This window comes from Pseudoliparis swirei, chromosome 3, assembly GCF_029220125.1.
Source record: "Pseudoliparis swirei isolate HS2019 ecotype Mariana Trench chromosome 3, NWPU_hadal_v1, whole genome shotgun sequence".
NCBI classification, from domain to species: Eukaryota; Metazoa; Chordata; class Actinopteri; order Perciformes; family Liparidae; genus Pseudoliparis; species Pseudoliparis swirei.
The window spans coordinates 24,488,618-24,505,456 of NC_079390.1; the positions used below are offsets into that span (position 1 = coordinate 24,488,618).

Genomic DNA, 16,839 nt, shown 5'->3' on the forward strand with positions numbered 1-16,839 from the left:
GAGACACACGTTAGACCTCCACCTCCATCCATCCTTCATCCATCCATCAGACAGCTGCAGGAGACACACGTTAGACCTCCACCTCCATCCATCCTTCATCCATCCATCAGACAGCTGCAGGAGACACACGTTAGACCTCCACCTCCATCCATCCTTCATCCATCCATCAGACAGCTGCAGGAGACACACGTTAGACCTCCACCTCCATCCATCCTTCATCCATCCATCAGACAGCTGCAGGAGACACACGTTAGACCTCCACCTCCATCCATCCTTCATCCATCCATCAGACAGCTGCAGGAGACACGTTAGACCTCCACCTCCATCCATCCTTCATCCATCCATCAGACAGCTGCAGGAGACACACGTTAGACCTCCACCTCCATCCATCCTTCATCCATCCATCAGACAGCTGCAGGAGACACACGTTAGACCTCCACCTCCATCCATCCTTCATCCATCCATCAGACAGCTGCAGGAGACACACGTTAGACCTCCACCTCCATCCATCCTTCATCCATCCATCAGACAGCTGCAGGAGACACGTTAGACCTCCACCTCCATCCATCCTTCATCCATCCATCAGACAGCTGCAGGAGACACACGTTAGACCTCCACCTCCATCCATCCTTCATCCATCCATCAGACAGCTGCAGGAGACACACGTTAGACCTCCACCTCCATCCATCCTTCATCCATCCATCAGACAGCTGCAGGAGACACACGTTAGACCTCCACCTCCATCCATCCTTCATCCATCCATCAGACAGCTGCAGGAGACACACGTTAGACCTCCACCTCCATCCATCCTTCATCCATCCATCAGACAGCTGCAGGAGACACACGTTAGACCTCCACCTCCATCCATCCTTCATCCATCCATCAGACAGCTGCAGGAGACACACGTTAGACCTCCACCTCCATCCATCCTTCATCCATCCATCAGACAGCTGCAGGAGACACACGTTAGACCTCCACCTCCATCCATCCTTCATCCATCCATCAGACAGCTGCAGGAGACACACGTTAGACCTCCACCTCCATCCATCCTTCATCCATCCATCAGACAGCTGCAGGAGACACACGTTAGACCTCCACCTCCATCCATCCTTCATCCATCCATCAGACAGCTGCAGGAGACACACGTTAGACCTCCACCTCCATCCATCCTTCATCCATCCATCAGACAGCTGCAGGAGACACACGTTAGACCTCCACCTCCATCCATCCTTCATCCATCCATCAGACAGCTGCAGGAGACACACGTTAGACCTCCACCTCCATCCATCCTTCATCCATCCATCAGACAGCTGCAGGAGACACACGTTAGACCTCCACCTCCATCCATCCTTCATCCATCCATCAGACAGCTGCAGGAGACACACGTTAGACCTCCACCTCCATCCATCCTTCATCCATCCATCAGACAGCTGCAGGAGACACACGTTAGACCTCCACCTCCATCCATCCTTCATCCATCCATCAGACAGCTGCAGGAGACACACGTTAGACCTCCACCTCCATCCATCCTTCATCCATCCATCAGACAGCTGCAGGAGACACACGTTAGACCTCCACCTCCATCCATCCTTCATCCATCCATCAGACAGCTGCAGGAGACACACGTTAGACCTCCACCTCCATCCATCCTTCATCCATCCATCAGACAGCTGCAGGAGACACACGTTAGACCTCCACCTCCATCCATCCTTCATCCATCCATCCATCAGACAGCTGCAGGAGACACACGTTAGACCTCCACCTCCATCCATCCTTCATCCATCCATCAGACAGCTGCAGGAGACACACGTTAGACCTCCACCTCCATCCATCCTTCATCCATCCATCAGACAGCTGCAGGAGACACACGTTAGACCTCCACCTCCATCCATCCTTCATCCATCCATCAGACAGCTGCAGGAGACACACGTTAGACCTCCACCTCCATCCATCCTTCATCCATCCATCAGACAGCTGCAGGAGACACACGTTAGACCTCCACCTCCATCCATCCTCCATCCATCCATCCGACAGCTGCAGGAGACACACGTTAGACCTCCACCTCCATCCATCCTTCATCCATCCATCAGACAGCTGCAGGAGACACACGTTAGACCTCCACCTCCATCCATCCATCCATCAGACAGCTGCAGGAGACACACGTTAGACCTCCACCTCCATCCATCCTTCATCCATCCATCAGACAGCTGCAGGAGACACACGTTAGACCTCCACCTCCATCCATCCTTCATCCATCCATCAGACAGCTGCAGGAGACACACGTTAGACCTCCACCTCCATCCATCCTTCATCCATCCATCAGACAGCTGCAGGAGACACACGTTAGACCTCCACCTCCATCCATCCTTCATCCATCCATCAGACAGCTGCAGGAGACACACGTTAGACCTCCACCTCCATCCATCCTTCATCCATCCATCAGACAGCTGCAGGAGACACACGTTAGACCTCCACCTCCATCCATCCTTCATCCATCCATCAGACAGCTGCAGGAGACACACGTTAGACCTCCACCTCCATCCATCCTCCATCCATCCATCAGACAGCTGCAGGAGACACACGTTAGACCTCCACCTCCATCCCTCCTTCATCCATCCATCAGACAGCTGCAGGAGACACACGTTAGACCTCCACCTCCATCCATCCTTCATCCATCCATCAGACAGCTGCAGGAGACACACGTTAGACCTCCACCTCCATCCATCCTTCATCCATCCATCAGACAGCTGCAGGAGACACACGTTAGACCTCCACCTCCATCCCTCCTCCATCCATCCATCAGACAGCTGCAGGAGACACACGTTAGACCTCCACCTCCATCCCTCCTCCATCCATCCATCAGACAGCTGCAGGAGACACACGTTAGACCTCCACCTCCATCCATCCCTCCGACAGCTGCAGGAGACACACGTTAGACCTCCACCTCCATCCATCCTTCATCCATCCATCAGACAGCTGCAGGAGACACACGTTAGACCTCCACCTCCATCCATCCTTCATCCATCCATCAGACAGCTGCAGGAGACACACGTTAGACCTCCACCTCCATCCATCCTTCATCCATCCGTCAGACAGCTGCAGGAGACACACGTTAGACCTCCACCTCCATCCATCCTTCATCCATCCGTCAGACAGCTGCAGGAGACACACGTTAGACCTCCACCTCCATCCATCCTTCATCCATCCGTCAGACAACTGCAGGAGACACACGTTAGACCTCCACCTCCATCCATCCTTCATCCATCCATCAGACAGCTGCAGGAGACACACGTTAGACCTCCACCTCCATCCATCCTTCATCCATCCTTCATCCATCAGACAGCTGCAGGAGACACACGTTAGACCTCCACCTCCATCCATCCTTCATCCATCAGACAGCTGCAGGAGACACACGTTAGACCTCCACCTCCATCCATCCTTCATCCATCCTTCATCCGACAGCTGCACACCAAGACACACATGTTTACAGTCCACGTCGCCCTACCTCCCTCCTTTTATTCCCTCCATCCATCCATCCCTATACATCCCTCCATCCCTACCTTCAACCACACATCCCTCCATCCTTCCAGCCATTACCTCCCTCCCTACCACTACACACCCCTCTCTCCATCCCTCTCTCCCTCTCTCCATCCCTATCACCATCCATCCCTCCAACTATACATCCCTCCATCCTTCCATCCCCCCCCCCCCTCACCTTGATGCAGTCCATGAGGTCGGTGTCATAGTAGCGCTGCTGGTGGGCGTTAGCGGCGGCTAGCATTAGCAGGTAGTCGTTCCGGGCGTGCGTGGCGTTGGAGTTGCACTCGCTCCTCTTGGCCTTCAGCTGGAAGGTCAAAGGTCACGGCGGCTGACTCACAGACAACAAGGAGAGCTTTGGGGTGTTCTGTGTGATGGACGCGGTCTCACCTTCACACTGGCCCTCTGGAGGCTGGACCTGGACTGGAAGAGGCTGAGTCTGGACCTGAAGAGAATAGACATGAGACTTCCTTAAAGGGCCAGCGTGACGCACACCTGGGCATCCATTGGCCGAAATGTAATACAATATTCAAACTACATTGTTATTAGTTTATAAATCACCTGAAACTAATAGTTGTGTTGTCACTATCTCAGAATGAGCCTTCATGTCCAACAGGAGCTTCAAGGAGTCGCCGCGTTTCTACCGGAGCCCAGAGCGGACAAACAATCTGAACCTCACCACTAGGGGGCGCTAGACCCGACACACTGTCTCTTTAAATGATCAAAAAACCAGGAACCTGAATTACAGAAATCTAGACTTCCACTGAAAGAGTTCTAGAATAATTTTTCTTTTTCTTGTGTCTTTGCTTTTCTTCTATCTGTTGTCATCTTTACACACTTTTAGTTAGAAGATTATAAAGTGCTGTCGATTTATTTATTTATTTCAGTAATTAAACTTATTGAAAGACCATATGGAACACGACTAATCTATTGAGCCTCTTGTGTTGTTTTGGTGGAGATGAACACCAGAACTTTGAGACACAATCCGCCCCACGGTGTCGTTGGAAAGATGTTCCTCCTGCGATGACGCAAGATTATTTCATATATTTTATTTGGTCGTTTTAACTTTCTGGTATTGTTTCAACGAGGGGACATGTTGACCCTTTGACCTCTAGAGAAGCGTCACCGGTCTTTGGGGTCTTACTTGGCGTCCAGCTCCGCCTTCTCTCTGACGGCCTGAGCCATCGTCTCGGCCTCCTGGTACTTCTTCCTGCTCTTCGTCAGCTCCTTCACCGAGTCCTGCACCTCGGCTTGGACCACCGCCAGCTGGTCTATGCACTGGGGGGAGGGGGTAATAATATAAGGACGAAGACCCCGTCCACAGAAGACAAAGACCTCATCCCCAGAGGACCAAGACCCCGTCCCTTTGACCCGCATTACCTTCCTCAGCTGCTGTTCCTTCTGCATGCGGCCCGTCTTGGCCGGATCGGCGATCTGGACTTTGTAGTTGTCACAGGAGCCGATTCTGGACTGGGTGACCTGGACCGTGCCCTCCAGGTAGGCCCTCCACACCCAGTACATGTTCCTAAAACACACACACCATGAGTTTACTTTCATACGCGGAGAATGACTAAATAAATCCTCACAGTTCTGAAACTGGAGACAGCTAAAGTTTTCTTAAAACTAGAACTGGACTTTTGGTTCTTTCGTGAGGTCACGGTGACCTTTGATCCCGTTTGGGAAACTAAAAGGTTCCTGTGATGTTGAGCTCCACAGGTTTTTATAAAGAAATTAATATTTGAGAAGCTGAGGGAAAGAGACGGATAGAAGTCAGAGCCGATGCTGCGCTCTGATTGGTGAGTTTGCTTGTGAGGGGCGGGACTTAGCCAAAGGGTAAAAAAACAACAAGACAATTACCGTTCGTCTGCTGGTTCTTCCGTCAAGCTGTCGGGCCACTCCCTCTTCAGATACTGATAGGCCAATTTCTGGAGGGCCTGGAAGACACAAAGCAAGAGGGTGACCTTTGACCTCGTCTTCACATCAAGAGGGTGACCTTTGACCTCGTCTTCACATCAAGAGGGTGACCTTTGACCTCGTCTTCACATCGCCTGTCCGTCATCCGACCCTCGCCTGTCCGTCACCAGACCATCGCCTGTCCGTCACCCGACCCTCGCCTGTCCGTCACCCGACCCTCGCCTGTCCGTCACCCGACCCTCGCCTGTCCGTCACCCGACCCTCGCCTGTCCGACACCCGACCCTCGCCTGTCCGTCACCCGACCCTCGCCTGTCCGTCATCCGACCCTCGCCTGTCCGTCACCAGACCATCGCCTGTCCGTCACCAGACCATCGCCTGTCCGTCACCCGACCCTCGCCTGTCCGTCATCCGACCCTCGCCTGTCCGTCACCAGACCATCGCCTGTCCGTCACCAGACCATCGCCTGTCCGTCACCCGACCCTCGCCTGTCCGTCACCAGACCATCGCCTGTCCGTCACCAGACCATCGCCTGTCCGTCACCCGACCCTCGCCTGTCCGTCACCAGACCCTCGCCTGTCCGTCACCAGACCATCGCCTGTCCGTCACCAGACCATCGCCTGTCCGTCACCAGACCATCGCCTGTCCGTCACCCGACCCTCGCCTGTCCGTCATCCGACCCTCGCCTGTCCGTCACCCGACCCTCGCCTGTCCGTCACCCGACCCTCGCCTGTCCGTCATCCGACCCTCGCCTGTCCGACACCCGACCCTCGCCTGTCCGTCATCCGACCCTCGCCTGCCCGTCACCAGACCATCGCCTGTCCGTCACCCGACCCTCGCCTGTCCGTCACTTGATGCTTGTTCGTCAACAGTGTCCGTGTATAAATGTGGTAAATTCCCACTTGTGAATTTAATATCTACATTTTATTTATGTTTTTGAGATACACGCCGGCGTTCCCATCAAGGAACTGAGCGGCGTCCATGCTTCCTCTGAAGCCCTGAGGAGGAAACACCGGCCTCAGCTCGCTGCCAACGCCTCAAAAAGCCGCCACAAACACGACCATTGTGGGATCAGAGGAGGAGGAGGAGGAAGAGCCACACAGAGGAGGACATTTTATCTCCACTGTGTGAGTGGAATAGCAATGGGCTCGTGGATGAAGCAGCTCGCAGGTGGAAGAGAACCCAGAAAAAAATAAAAATAAAGAAGAGCCTGAAACCAGAAAGAGGACGAAGAGTTGCAGCGACGCTCTGACTGACACGTTTTCGAGTTTTATTGATCATGACTGACACGTTTTAAATGATCACATGACTGACACACTTACTGGATGTAAATCATTATTTTCCAATTAACCAATTTATTGTTTCATCTATAAAAATGGCGACATCTTCATATTTCTTTGTTATTCAATCAACATCGTGAAATCCAAACATATTAATCTGTTTAATTAACCAATGGTTCAGATATCTGGGGCTTCATTTAGTTGATCTATTAATAGTTTCACAACCGTCCACTACACTCTCCAATAATTGATTATTTTCAGCGTTGACGTTGTGTTTCTCAATTAATCAATTTACTGTCCATGAGGTGTACTTAGGAATATCACATTATTAAATGTTCATATTGTAATTATTGGCAGAGGAAATCTCATTTAACCAGAATATTTCGGAAAATATTTATAATCAACCATTTCCTTTTACTTAAGATTACTTAGATGTTATTTGCATAAAAACACACAATTCAATTGGGAATTAAAATATTTCATTTGCAGTTTTTACTGATGTATTATAAACTAGTTTCAATAATTCATCTCCTACATCTGTTTTACATTAATGTGAAAACGTCTTCAAAACAACTGGATCTGTTTAAACACATTATGAAAACACACTTTACTTGTTTTGCTGAATGGAGCCTGAACGCATCACTTAACCTCCTCGTGAAGCTTCTAGCTCACGTTTCCTCGTCATCGGGGAGAAACTAATGAAGCCGATCTCCAGATCACAAACTATACTTACAGAATATAACTTAAACTTTAATTACTTTAGGTTCCTCCTCCATCTTAGAGCTTCATTGTCAACACAAATCTGGATTTCACAACAACAACTGTTAATCCCGACTTCGTAAAATATTCACACCTGAGACGCTGCAACGAGAGATCTCAGACCTGAATTCATCAGTTTTTTTCCTTTTACATCCTCACAGCATTTAAATACATGTTTCCTGTCCCCACACACACGCACACCTCGTGAATCATGTATTCGAGGTGACACAATAACTTAAATAACGTACAAACGGGCGTCAAAGATTTTCATCGTTTCCTCTTTTTAGTGTTTAGCAATCGCTGTCCAAAAGATGTCAGTTTGACTCCATGTTGTGTTAACTAAAGCATCAGCTGTCAATCACCGGGTAGCCCCGCCCCTAAAGCATCAGCTGTCAATCACCGGTAGCCCCGCCCCTAAAGAATCAGCTGTCAATCACCGGTAGCCCCGCCCCTAAAGCATCTCCTGCTTTATGATTCTAAATGACCATAAAGTATAAATGATGACATCATGCTGTATAGAAGAAGACTTGAAACTAGAGACTGAGACATAAACTCATGTTTACAATGTTTACTGAGGGAATACATCAAGAGAAGTAGAGTCACTATATAGACTTCTATACAACCAGAGGAGCCCCCTGGTAGTCAGGAGAGAGAATGCAGCTTTAACACACGAAGCATAGACTTCTATACAACCAGAGGAGTCGCCCCCTGGTGGTCAGGAGAGAGAATGCAGCTTTAACACATGAAGCATAGACTTCTATACAACCAGAGGAGTCGCCCCTGGTGGTCAGGAGAGAATGCAGCTTTAACACATGAAGCATAGACTTCTATACAACCAGAGGAGTCGCCCCCTGGTGGTCAGGAGAGAGAATGCAGCTTTAACACATGAAGCATAGACTTCTATACAACCAGAGGAGTTGCCCCCTGGTGGTCAGGAGAGAGAATGCAGCTTTAACACATGAAGCATAGACTTCTACAGAACCAGAGGAGTCGCCTCCTAGTGGCCATCTGGCTTTTCTCTCGTACAGATTTCCATTTAATTGACATTGTTACATAAAGTAATGAAATGGACTCAAAGTAAAGCAACTTTTTCTAACACTGGTTCAGTCTGGCTCATTTAAAACCAGACGTTCACAACAACTGCTGCTCTTTGAACAAACCCCCCCCCCCAGGACCAGATGCTCATGGGCAAACAGAAATGTGAGGTTGCTGGTTGGATAACGGCAGACACGCCCCTCTCTTCACAGCCGCGGTGGACATTCCTCACAGCGCTGCGAAAAACGTGAACATGGCAAGAGGCCAGCAGGGATCCTCAACCCCCCCCCCCCCACCGTGTCATAAGGCGTCTTCAGGGGACGCCGTCATAAAAGCCGACTAATGACGAGGCAGGGCGGCGATGGTTTGCTCACCTGGGCGTAGTCTCGCTCCACAGCCGCCCGCTTTTGGCTGAAAGTCCTAAAAAAAGAGAAACGGAACACAAATTATAGAAAACATTTTAATATACACATTGACCGTATTGGTATAATTTCACTCAATATTTCACATCACATACTCTTAAAAAGTAAATGTTAGTTTCTCCAAATAACTTATTAATTGACGGCAGTCCAGTCCTGATGATGCAACAACATCTCAGGACACATGATTCATTGCAGGAACACACGGCTCACAGCGGGTGTTTGTATTCCCCGCCTCCCTCTTCCTGCGGCGCTCAACACGGGATTCAATCTAATGAAGCCACCGGACGACCTGAAGGCCTCGAGTCATGAAGGCCGTCAAGGAGGAATTTGAGGAGCCTGTAGAGAAGGTACCTGTAGAGTACTTTAGAAAAGGTACCTGTAGAGAAGGTACTGTAGAGGACTGTAAAGAAGGTACTTGTAGAGTACTGTAGAGAATGTACTGTAGAGGACTGTAGAGTACTTTAGAGAAGGTACCTGTAGAGAAGGTACTGTAGAGGACTGTAAAGAAGGTACCTGTAGAGTGCTGTAGAGAAGGTACTGTAGAGAAGGTACCTGAAGAGTACTGTAGAGAAGGTACTGTAGAGAAGGTACCTGTAGAGGACTGTAAAGAAGGTACCTGTAGAGTACTTTAGAGAAGGTACCTGTAGGGTACTGTAAAGAAGGTACTTGTAGAGTACTGTAGAGAAGGTACCTGTAGAGGACTGTAAAGAAGGTACCTGTAGAGTACTGTAGAGAAGGTACCTGTAGGGTACTGTAAAGAAGGTACTTGTTGAGTACTGTAGATAAGTAAGGTACCTGTAGAGTGTGTACCTGTAAAGTATGTACTTGTAGAGTACTTTAAAGAAGGTACTGTAGAGTACTTTAAAGAAGGTACTGTAGAGTACATTAGAGAAGGTACTGTAGAGTACGTTAGAGAAGGTACTGTAGAGTACGTTAGAGAAGGTACCTGTAGAGTACTTTAGAGAAGGTACTGTAGAGTACGTTAGAGAAGGTACTGTAGAGTACGTTAGAGAAGGTACCTGTAGAGTACGTTAGAGAAGGTACTGTAGAGTACTTTAGAGAAGGTACTGTAGAGTACGTTAGAGAAGGTACTGTAGAGTACGTTAGAGAAGGTACCTGTAGAGTACTTTAGAGAAGGTACTGTAGAGTAGAGAAGTACCTGTAGAGTCTTAGAGAAGGTACTGTAGAGCACGTTAGAGAAGGTACTGTAGAGTACTTTAGAGAAGGCACTGTAGAGTGCGTTAGAGAAGGTACTGTAGAGTACTTTAGAGAAGGTACTGTAGAGTACTTTAGAGAAGGTGCTGTAGAGTGCTTTAGAGAGGTACTGTAGAGTGCTTAGAGAAGGTGCTGTAGAGTACTTTAGAGAAGGTACTGTAGAGCGTTAGAGAAGGCACCTGTAGAGCACGCTAGAGAAGGTGCTGTAGAGTCGTTAGAGAAGGTACTGTAGAGTGCACGTTAGAGAAGGTGCTGTAGAGCACGTTGAGAAGGTACCTGTAGAGTGCTTTAGAGAAGGTGCTGTAGAGTACGTTAGAGAAGGTACTGTAGAGTACGTTAGAGAAGGTACTGTAGAGTACTTTAGAGAAGGTACCTGTAGAGTACGTTAGAGAAGGTACTGTAGAGTACTTTAGAGAAGGTACTGTAGAGTACTTTAGAGAAGGTACTGTAGAGTACGTTAGAGAAGGTACTGTAGAGTACGTTAGAGAAGGTACTGTAGAGTACTTTAGAGAAGGTACTGTAGAGTACGTTAGAGAAGGTACTGTAGAGTACTTTAGAGAAAGTACTGTAGAGTACTTTAGAGAAGGTACTGTAGAGTACGTTAGAGAAGGTACTGTAGAGTACTTTAGAGAAGGTACTGTAGAGTACGTTAGAGAAGGTACTGTAGAGTACGTTAGAGAAGGTACTGTAGAGTACGTTAGAGAAGGTACTGTAGAGTACGTTAGAGAAGGTACTGTAGAGTACGTTAGAGAAGGTACTGTAGAGTACTTTAGAGAAAGTACTGTAGAGTACTTTAGAGAAGGTACTGTAGAGTACGTTAGAGAAGGTACTGTAGAGTACTTTAGAGAAGGTACTGTAGAGTACGTTAGAGAAGGTACTGTAGAGTACTTTAGAGAAAGTACCTTCTCTGTCGTTGTAACGTGTGACTTAAAGAGGCGTTTCGTCCCTCCATGAAACGGTCACTTCCTGTTCGCCTGCTAGACGTTCCTAAATGTTCGTCTCCTTTCAAAAACATTCCTAAAATGTTTCGGCCTCAGGAAGCCGGCGGTGGATGAATCCATCAGATTCCCTCAGAGCCTCAGGAGGGGTCAGAGGTCAGAGCTCTGGGAACAACAGCTCATCACCGAGTCTTCAGACGTGCCGAGACACGGCAGCGCCGCTCCACCCCACTCGACAATCTGGCCTACTTCCTGGGAGCTTCCCCCTCTTCCTCCTCCCCCCCCCTCCCTCCAAACATTCACTTCCTGTCGCTTCTGCTACGAGCAGATGCAGTTTCCAGTTTGCCGACTCGGCGTGTCTCCTCAGGCGACCGGCCCGTGCCTACGGGCCGCCGTGAGCTCGCATCGACGTCTCGACCTTCCAGCTGTTTGGCGGTTCGGCGCTTCGCCAGCGACAGGAAGTGGTCAGCTCAAACTCAACTGCGGCCGTTGGCTCTTCCAGCTGCAACACGCCGGTCTGGCGATGCAACACGTTCACTCTTTGATCTTTGGTTTGCGCTGCAGATGTTCTTCAGAACCCAATATAGAGACCTCAGGTCACTAAAGTGGAAACATACCAGTGCAGATAGTCTGGAGGTCAAAACGCAGCGTTTGCAACTCGATGCGCCCAAAAGAACAACGACTGGTGCAAAGAAGCAACTTCAGCTCGTCACCTGTTCACACAGCAGATCCCCGAGTCACAGCAGCTCAAAGGACAAGAACTAGACGAGCTACAGCGGGGGGTTAATTCAGAGCATGTGTGAAATTGAGGGCACCTTCAAGTTGCCGCTGGCAACAACAAATATGCTCACTACACATTATATTTGTGTTCTTTCTCATTGGTTTGTGGACATTTTGAAGCATCAAATTCGTGATTCGGGCCGTCGCCATCTTGTTTTTTTACAACCAGTGAACAGGAAGTGACCGTATCTGGACGCTGTCAATCACCCTGTAGCTCCGCCCCTAAAGCGTCCCCTGCTTTATGGTCTGACTCTAAATGACCATAAAGTATCAATGATGACATCATGCTGTATAGAAGAAGACTGGAAACTAGAGACTGAGACATGAACTCATGTTTACAATGTTTACTGAGGGAATACATCAAGAGAAGTAGAGTCACTATATAGACTTCTATACAACCAGAGAAGCCCCCTGGTGGTCAGGAGAGAGAATGCAGCTTTAACACATGAAGCATAGACTTCTATACAACCAGAGGAGCCCCCTGGTGGTCAGGAGAGAGAATGCAGCTTTAACACATGAAGCATAGACTTCTATACAACCAGAGAAGCCCCCTGGTGGTCAGGAGAGAGAATGCAGCTTTAACACATGAATCATAGACTTCTATACAACCAGAGGAGTCGCCCCCTGGTGGTCAGGAGAGAGAATGCATCGTTAACACATGAAGCATAGACTTCTATACAACCAGAGGAGTCGCCCCCTGGTGGTCAGAGAGAGAATGCAGCTTTAACACATGAATCATAGACTTCTATACAACCAGAGGAGTCGCCCCCTGGTGGTCAGAGAGAGAATGCAGCTCACCTCAGGTCCTCCAGGAGCTCACACTCTGTCTGGTGTTTCGCTTGGAGTCGACTCATCTGCTCTGCGTGAGTGTGTTTCAGCTCCTGGGCGACCCGGACCTGCAGAGGGAAGAAAAGACGGTTTATTAAAGAGACGTTGGCTCAATATTTCTTTACCAACGACTCCGGAGCTCACAGCTGCAGCCGGGTGAGAGTCGGCCTCTAATTGGCTGTTAGATTAATGATGAAGAACACTGACTGGGTCTCATTACTGTCAACTGGGAGGATCCTTTACTTCCATTATGAGCCGGAGGTAAGGTTAACATATGCAACCAATAAGATATAATTATTAACATAATGAGCAAATGCATAGATAATCAATGTTTTTCTGACTCAACAGATGTGTTACTGGATATCTGGGTTTGGATCTCCTCTTCAGGACCTACATCTTCTCCCGGGTCACATGACTCACCTTCTCCTCCGTCTGTCATGCTGGAGCAATGGTGCATTTTTTAGGGACTATTTTTAGCGGCGGCTTAATACCCCATCTGGGGAGTATTTATGGCCGAGGCCCCGTGTAAACTACAGTTAATGACGAAAGAACGCGTCTCATTAATAACACAAATATCTTTATTTGGTGATTAAATGGTCGTTGAAATTTAGCAGAAATGATAAATCTTTAGTGCTGATGTTTCTTTAGTGTGAAGATCTGGCAGTGAAACAGTAAATGTTTATTATACCTGAAGAACATTTGTTCTACATAGTGGCTTCTGTCAATTAGTGAGAAGAAAAACAACCAGCAACGATGTCATCAAAGTATCCACATAAACCATCTATTTAAAATATATTGTATCCTTAAGTTTTCAGACAGATAAAAGCAGCCGTGGAACATCTGGTTTGTTGGAGGAGGAAACTAGAACAAGTTCCTACCTGAAGTACCTTCTCTACAGTACCTTCTCTACAAGTACCTTCTCTACAGTACTCTACAAGTTCCTACTCTACAAGTACCTTCTCTACAGTACTCTACAAGTTCCTACTCTACAAGTACCTTCTCTACTGTACTCTACAAGTTCCTACTCTACAAGTACCTTCTCTACAGTACTCTACAAGTACCTTCTCTACTGTACTCTACAAGTACCTTCTCTACTGTACTCTACAAGTTCCTACTCTACAAGTACCTTCTCTACAGTACTCTACAAGTTCCTACTCTACAAGTACCTTCTCACTGCACTACAAGTTCCACCTCTACAAGCACCTTCTCTACAGTACTCCACAAGTGCCTACACTACAAGCACCTTCTCTACAGTACACTACAAGTCCTACCTACAAGCACCTTCTCTACAGCACTCTACAAGTTCCAACTCTTCAAGTACCTTCTCACAGCACTCTACAAGTTCCTACTCTACAAGTACCTTCTCCACTGTACTCTACAAGTTCCCACTCTACAAGCACCTTCTCTACAGTACTCACTCCTACAAGCACCTTCTCTACTGTACTCTACAAGTTCCTACTCTACAAGCACCTTCTCCACAAGTACTCTACAAGTCCTACTCTACAAGCACCTTCCACAGTCCACTCTACAAGCACCTACAAGCCTCTCCACTGTACTCTACAAGTTCCTACTCTACAAGCACCTTCCACAAGCACTCTACAAGCACCTTCTCCACTGTACTCTACAAGTTCCCACTCTACAAGCACCTTCCACTGCACTCTACAAGCACCTTCCACAGTACTCTACAAGTTCCTACTCTACAAGTACCTTCTCTACAAGTACCTTCTCTACAGTACCTTCTCTACAGTACTCTACAAGTTCCTACTCTACAAGTACCTTCTCTACAAGTACCTTCTCTACTGTACGCTACAAGTTCCTACTCTACAAGTACCTTCTCTACAAGCATTCTACAAGTACCTTCTCTACAGTACTCTACAAGTACCTTCTCTACTGTACTCTACAAGTTCCTACTCTACAAGTACCTTCTCAACAGTACTCTACAAGTTCCTACTCTACAAGTACCTTCTCAACATTACTCTACAAGTACCTTCTCTACAGTACTCTACAAGTTCCTACTCTACAAGTACCTTCTCAACAAGTACCTTCTCTACAGTACTCTACAAGTTCCTACTCTACAAGTACCTTCTCTACAGTACTCTACAAGTGCCTTCTCTACAGGAACCTTCTCTACAAGTTCCTACTCTACAAGTACCTTCTCTACAAGTACCTTTTCTACAGTACTTTACAGGTACCTTCTCTCCTGATCTCAACATAAGAATCAGGAGAACATTCGTCACATAACAAAAGTTAATTCTGCATATTTTAAATATAAAGTACTCGTTCAGCATGACGTTGGTGAAGATGCTCCTCTCGTTGCCGCGGCGACGGCTTCCCATTGGCCAGGAGATCAATTAGGAAGTGCAGATTGCATTCCTGATCAATAATTGCGCGTGATTCGGATAAACGTCGTAACGAGCTGCTCGGCGCTGTCTGCACAGTCTTTCGCTCCTGCACTTTAAAGATGCTCCCCTGAACGCATCACCTCCGCCACGCCGTGAATAACGTCTCACTCGGCCCGTCGGGGGGAGCCGGTTGAACCGTAACACCGGTTCTCTCCTCCGAGGGAACGATGCGGTTCCCTAAAAAAATTAAAAAAAGTGGCACATGGGACTTTTTTTTAAAACAAGTTTTTCTTCGTTGCCATTTAAAGAAACAGAATCTCATGAAAGTCGCACGACAGAGAACTGGTTGCGCGTGCAGGATTCACTCAGTAAGCGAGTTCAGTGGTTCAAACGGCCGAGCAGCAACAAAGCGGAACGTTTTCTCTTCCCGTTAAATATGCAGCACTTCGTCGACTGGGCGAACTCACCTTCCTCGGTGGGGGCTGCATCCTTATTTCTTGACATACAAACTAACCGGAAAGGAGAAAGTTGCGTCCGGTAGAAAAGTTTAGCGCCGAACGGTTTGGAACAGATTGTAACGGGAACGAGGATCTTCGGCCCGGGTCAGGCGGCCATGGCAGGTCCGGGTGAGTTGAGTCCCGTTGAAAACACTGTGGCCCCGGGGAAAAGAAAACACCAGCGTCAAGCTGGCGGCAGAAGGGTTAGGCGCGACTTCCGGGCGTATTTTTCAAAATAAAACAATGTATGAAGCTGAAATGCTATTTCCGTGTACAGACTTCAAAATAAAAGTTGTTCTTCCTAAAATGTTTATCCTCATCAATAACACGTTATAATACATGTTATGTCATTCATACACATTAAGTAAATATAATGTATTTATTATTATTATATGAAGCACTTTTTGAATGTGCTATATTAATAAAGCATTATTATGATAAGTGGCCACCTATTAAAAGTTTTGTAAAAAGTTGCAGATTATTCCACGAGACACTGATACGTCTTCAGGTCTCACACTTATGCCTATTACTACATTTCAGTGGCTTCGTAATGCCAAAAAAGTATTGTTTAATATATTATTTAATTGAGAGAGATTATTAGACTTTATTATAATTTATTACACAACTCAAAAGTGATGTATTGTGCCACTTTTAAATGTTTTTACTCGATATGACAGCAGCAAAGAAAAGTCTGACTGGAAGTCTGGAATGATCTGAATCTATAAACGTGTCATGTACAGAAGAAATTGTACGTAGGAATGGGAGACACCCAATAAAAACACACATTGATTGTTTGTTTGCCGTGGAACTTGTTTTGTATTGAATTAAATCTTCTCTCCATAAATCATCTTCGTGAGCCCTCTAGTGGCTCTGTCCTCTCTAACGTGGATCACTTAATGTATGTATACTTTATACATATATATGTATATATATACAAATATATATAAATACATATACACACACATATATATGTATACATACATCGTGTGTGTATACATTTGTTTCCCTCTTATTTTGCCTAAAATTATATGTAATGGAAAGAAACGCCGTAAACCGCTGTGCCCCACGTCTGATTGGTCCTCTGCCGTCACGTGACGAGCCACTGCCTTCGTCACGAACCAGGATCAAGCGTGAATGAAACGAATCAACAGTTTCCAGAATAAAATATTGCTTAATTTTCCACCAATGTGTGAACCTCAGTATTAACAAACTAGAGGAGCCCAATACAAACATGCGCTTTTATTTTGAAAGCACGCGCCGTGGAGCCGCTATTCCGCTTCCTCCTTGTGATTAT

The 16,839-nt window shown here is 47.3% G+C and overlaps 1 protein-coding gene across 1 annotated transcript in view; it reads right to left on the bottom strand.

Moving 5' to 3' along the window:
- Positions 1 to 15,713, bottom strand: part of LOC130190996 (F-BAR and double SH3 domains protein 2-like) — a 31,056-nt gene extending 15,343 nt beyond the window's left edge. The window contains exons 1-8 of the mRNA XM_056410673.1: positions 15,516 to 15,713; positions 12,677 to 12,774; positions 8,898 to 8,943; positions 5,395 to 5,471; positions 4,918 to 5,062; positions 4,682 to 4,815; positions 3,928 to 3,982; positions 3,716 to 3,844 (exon numbers count right to left, since the gene is read on the bottom strand). Of these exons, the coding sequence (XP_056266648.1) occupies positions 3,716 to 3,844; positions 3,928 to 3,982; positions 4,682 to 4,815; positions 4,918 to 5,062; positions 5,395 to 5,471; positions 8,898 to 8,943; positions 12,677 to 12,774; positions 15,516 to 15,536 (705 nt within the window). The 5' untranslated portion in view covers positions 15,537 to 15,713. The remainder of the gene's footprint in view (positions 1 to 3,715; positions 3,845 to 3,927; positions 3,983 to 4,681; positions 4,816 to 4,917; positions 5,063 to 5,394; positions 5,472 to 8,897; positions 8,944 to 12,676; positions 12,775 to 15,515) is intronic.
- Positions 15,714 to 16,839: the final 1,126 nt, after the last annotated feature.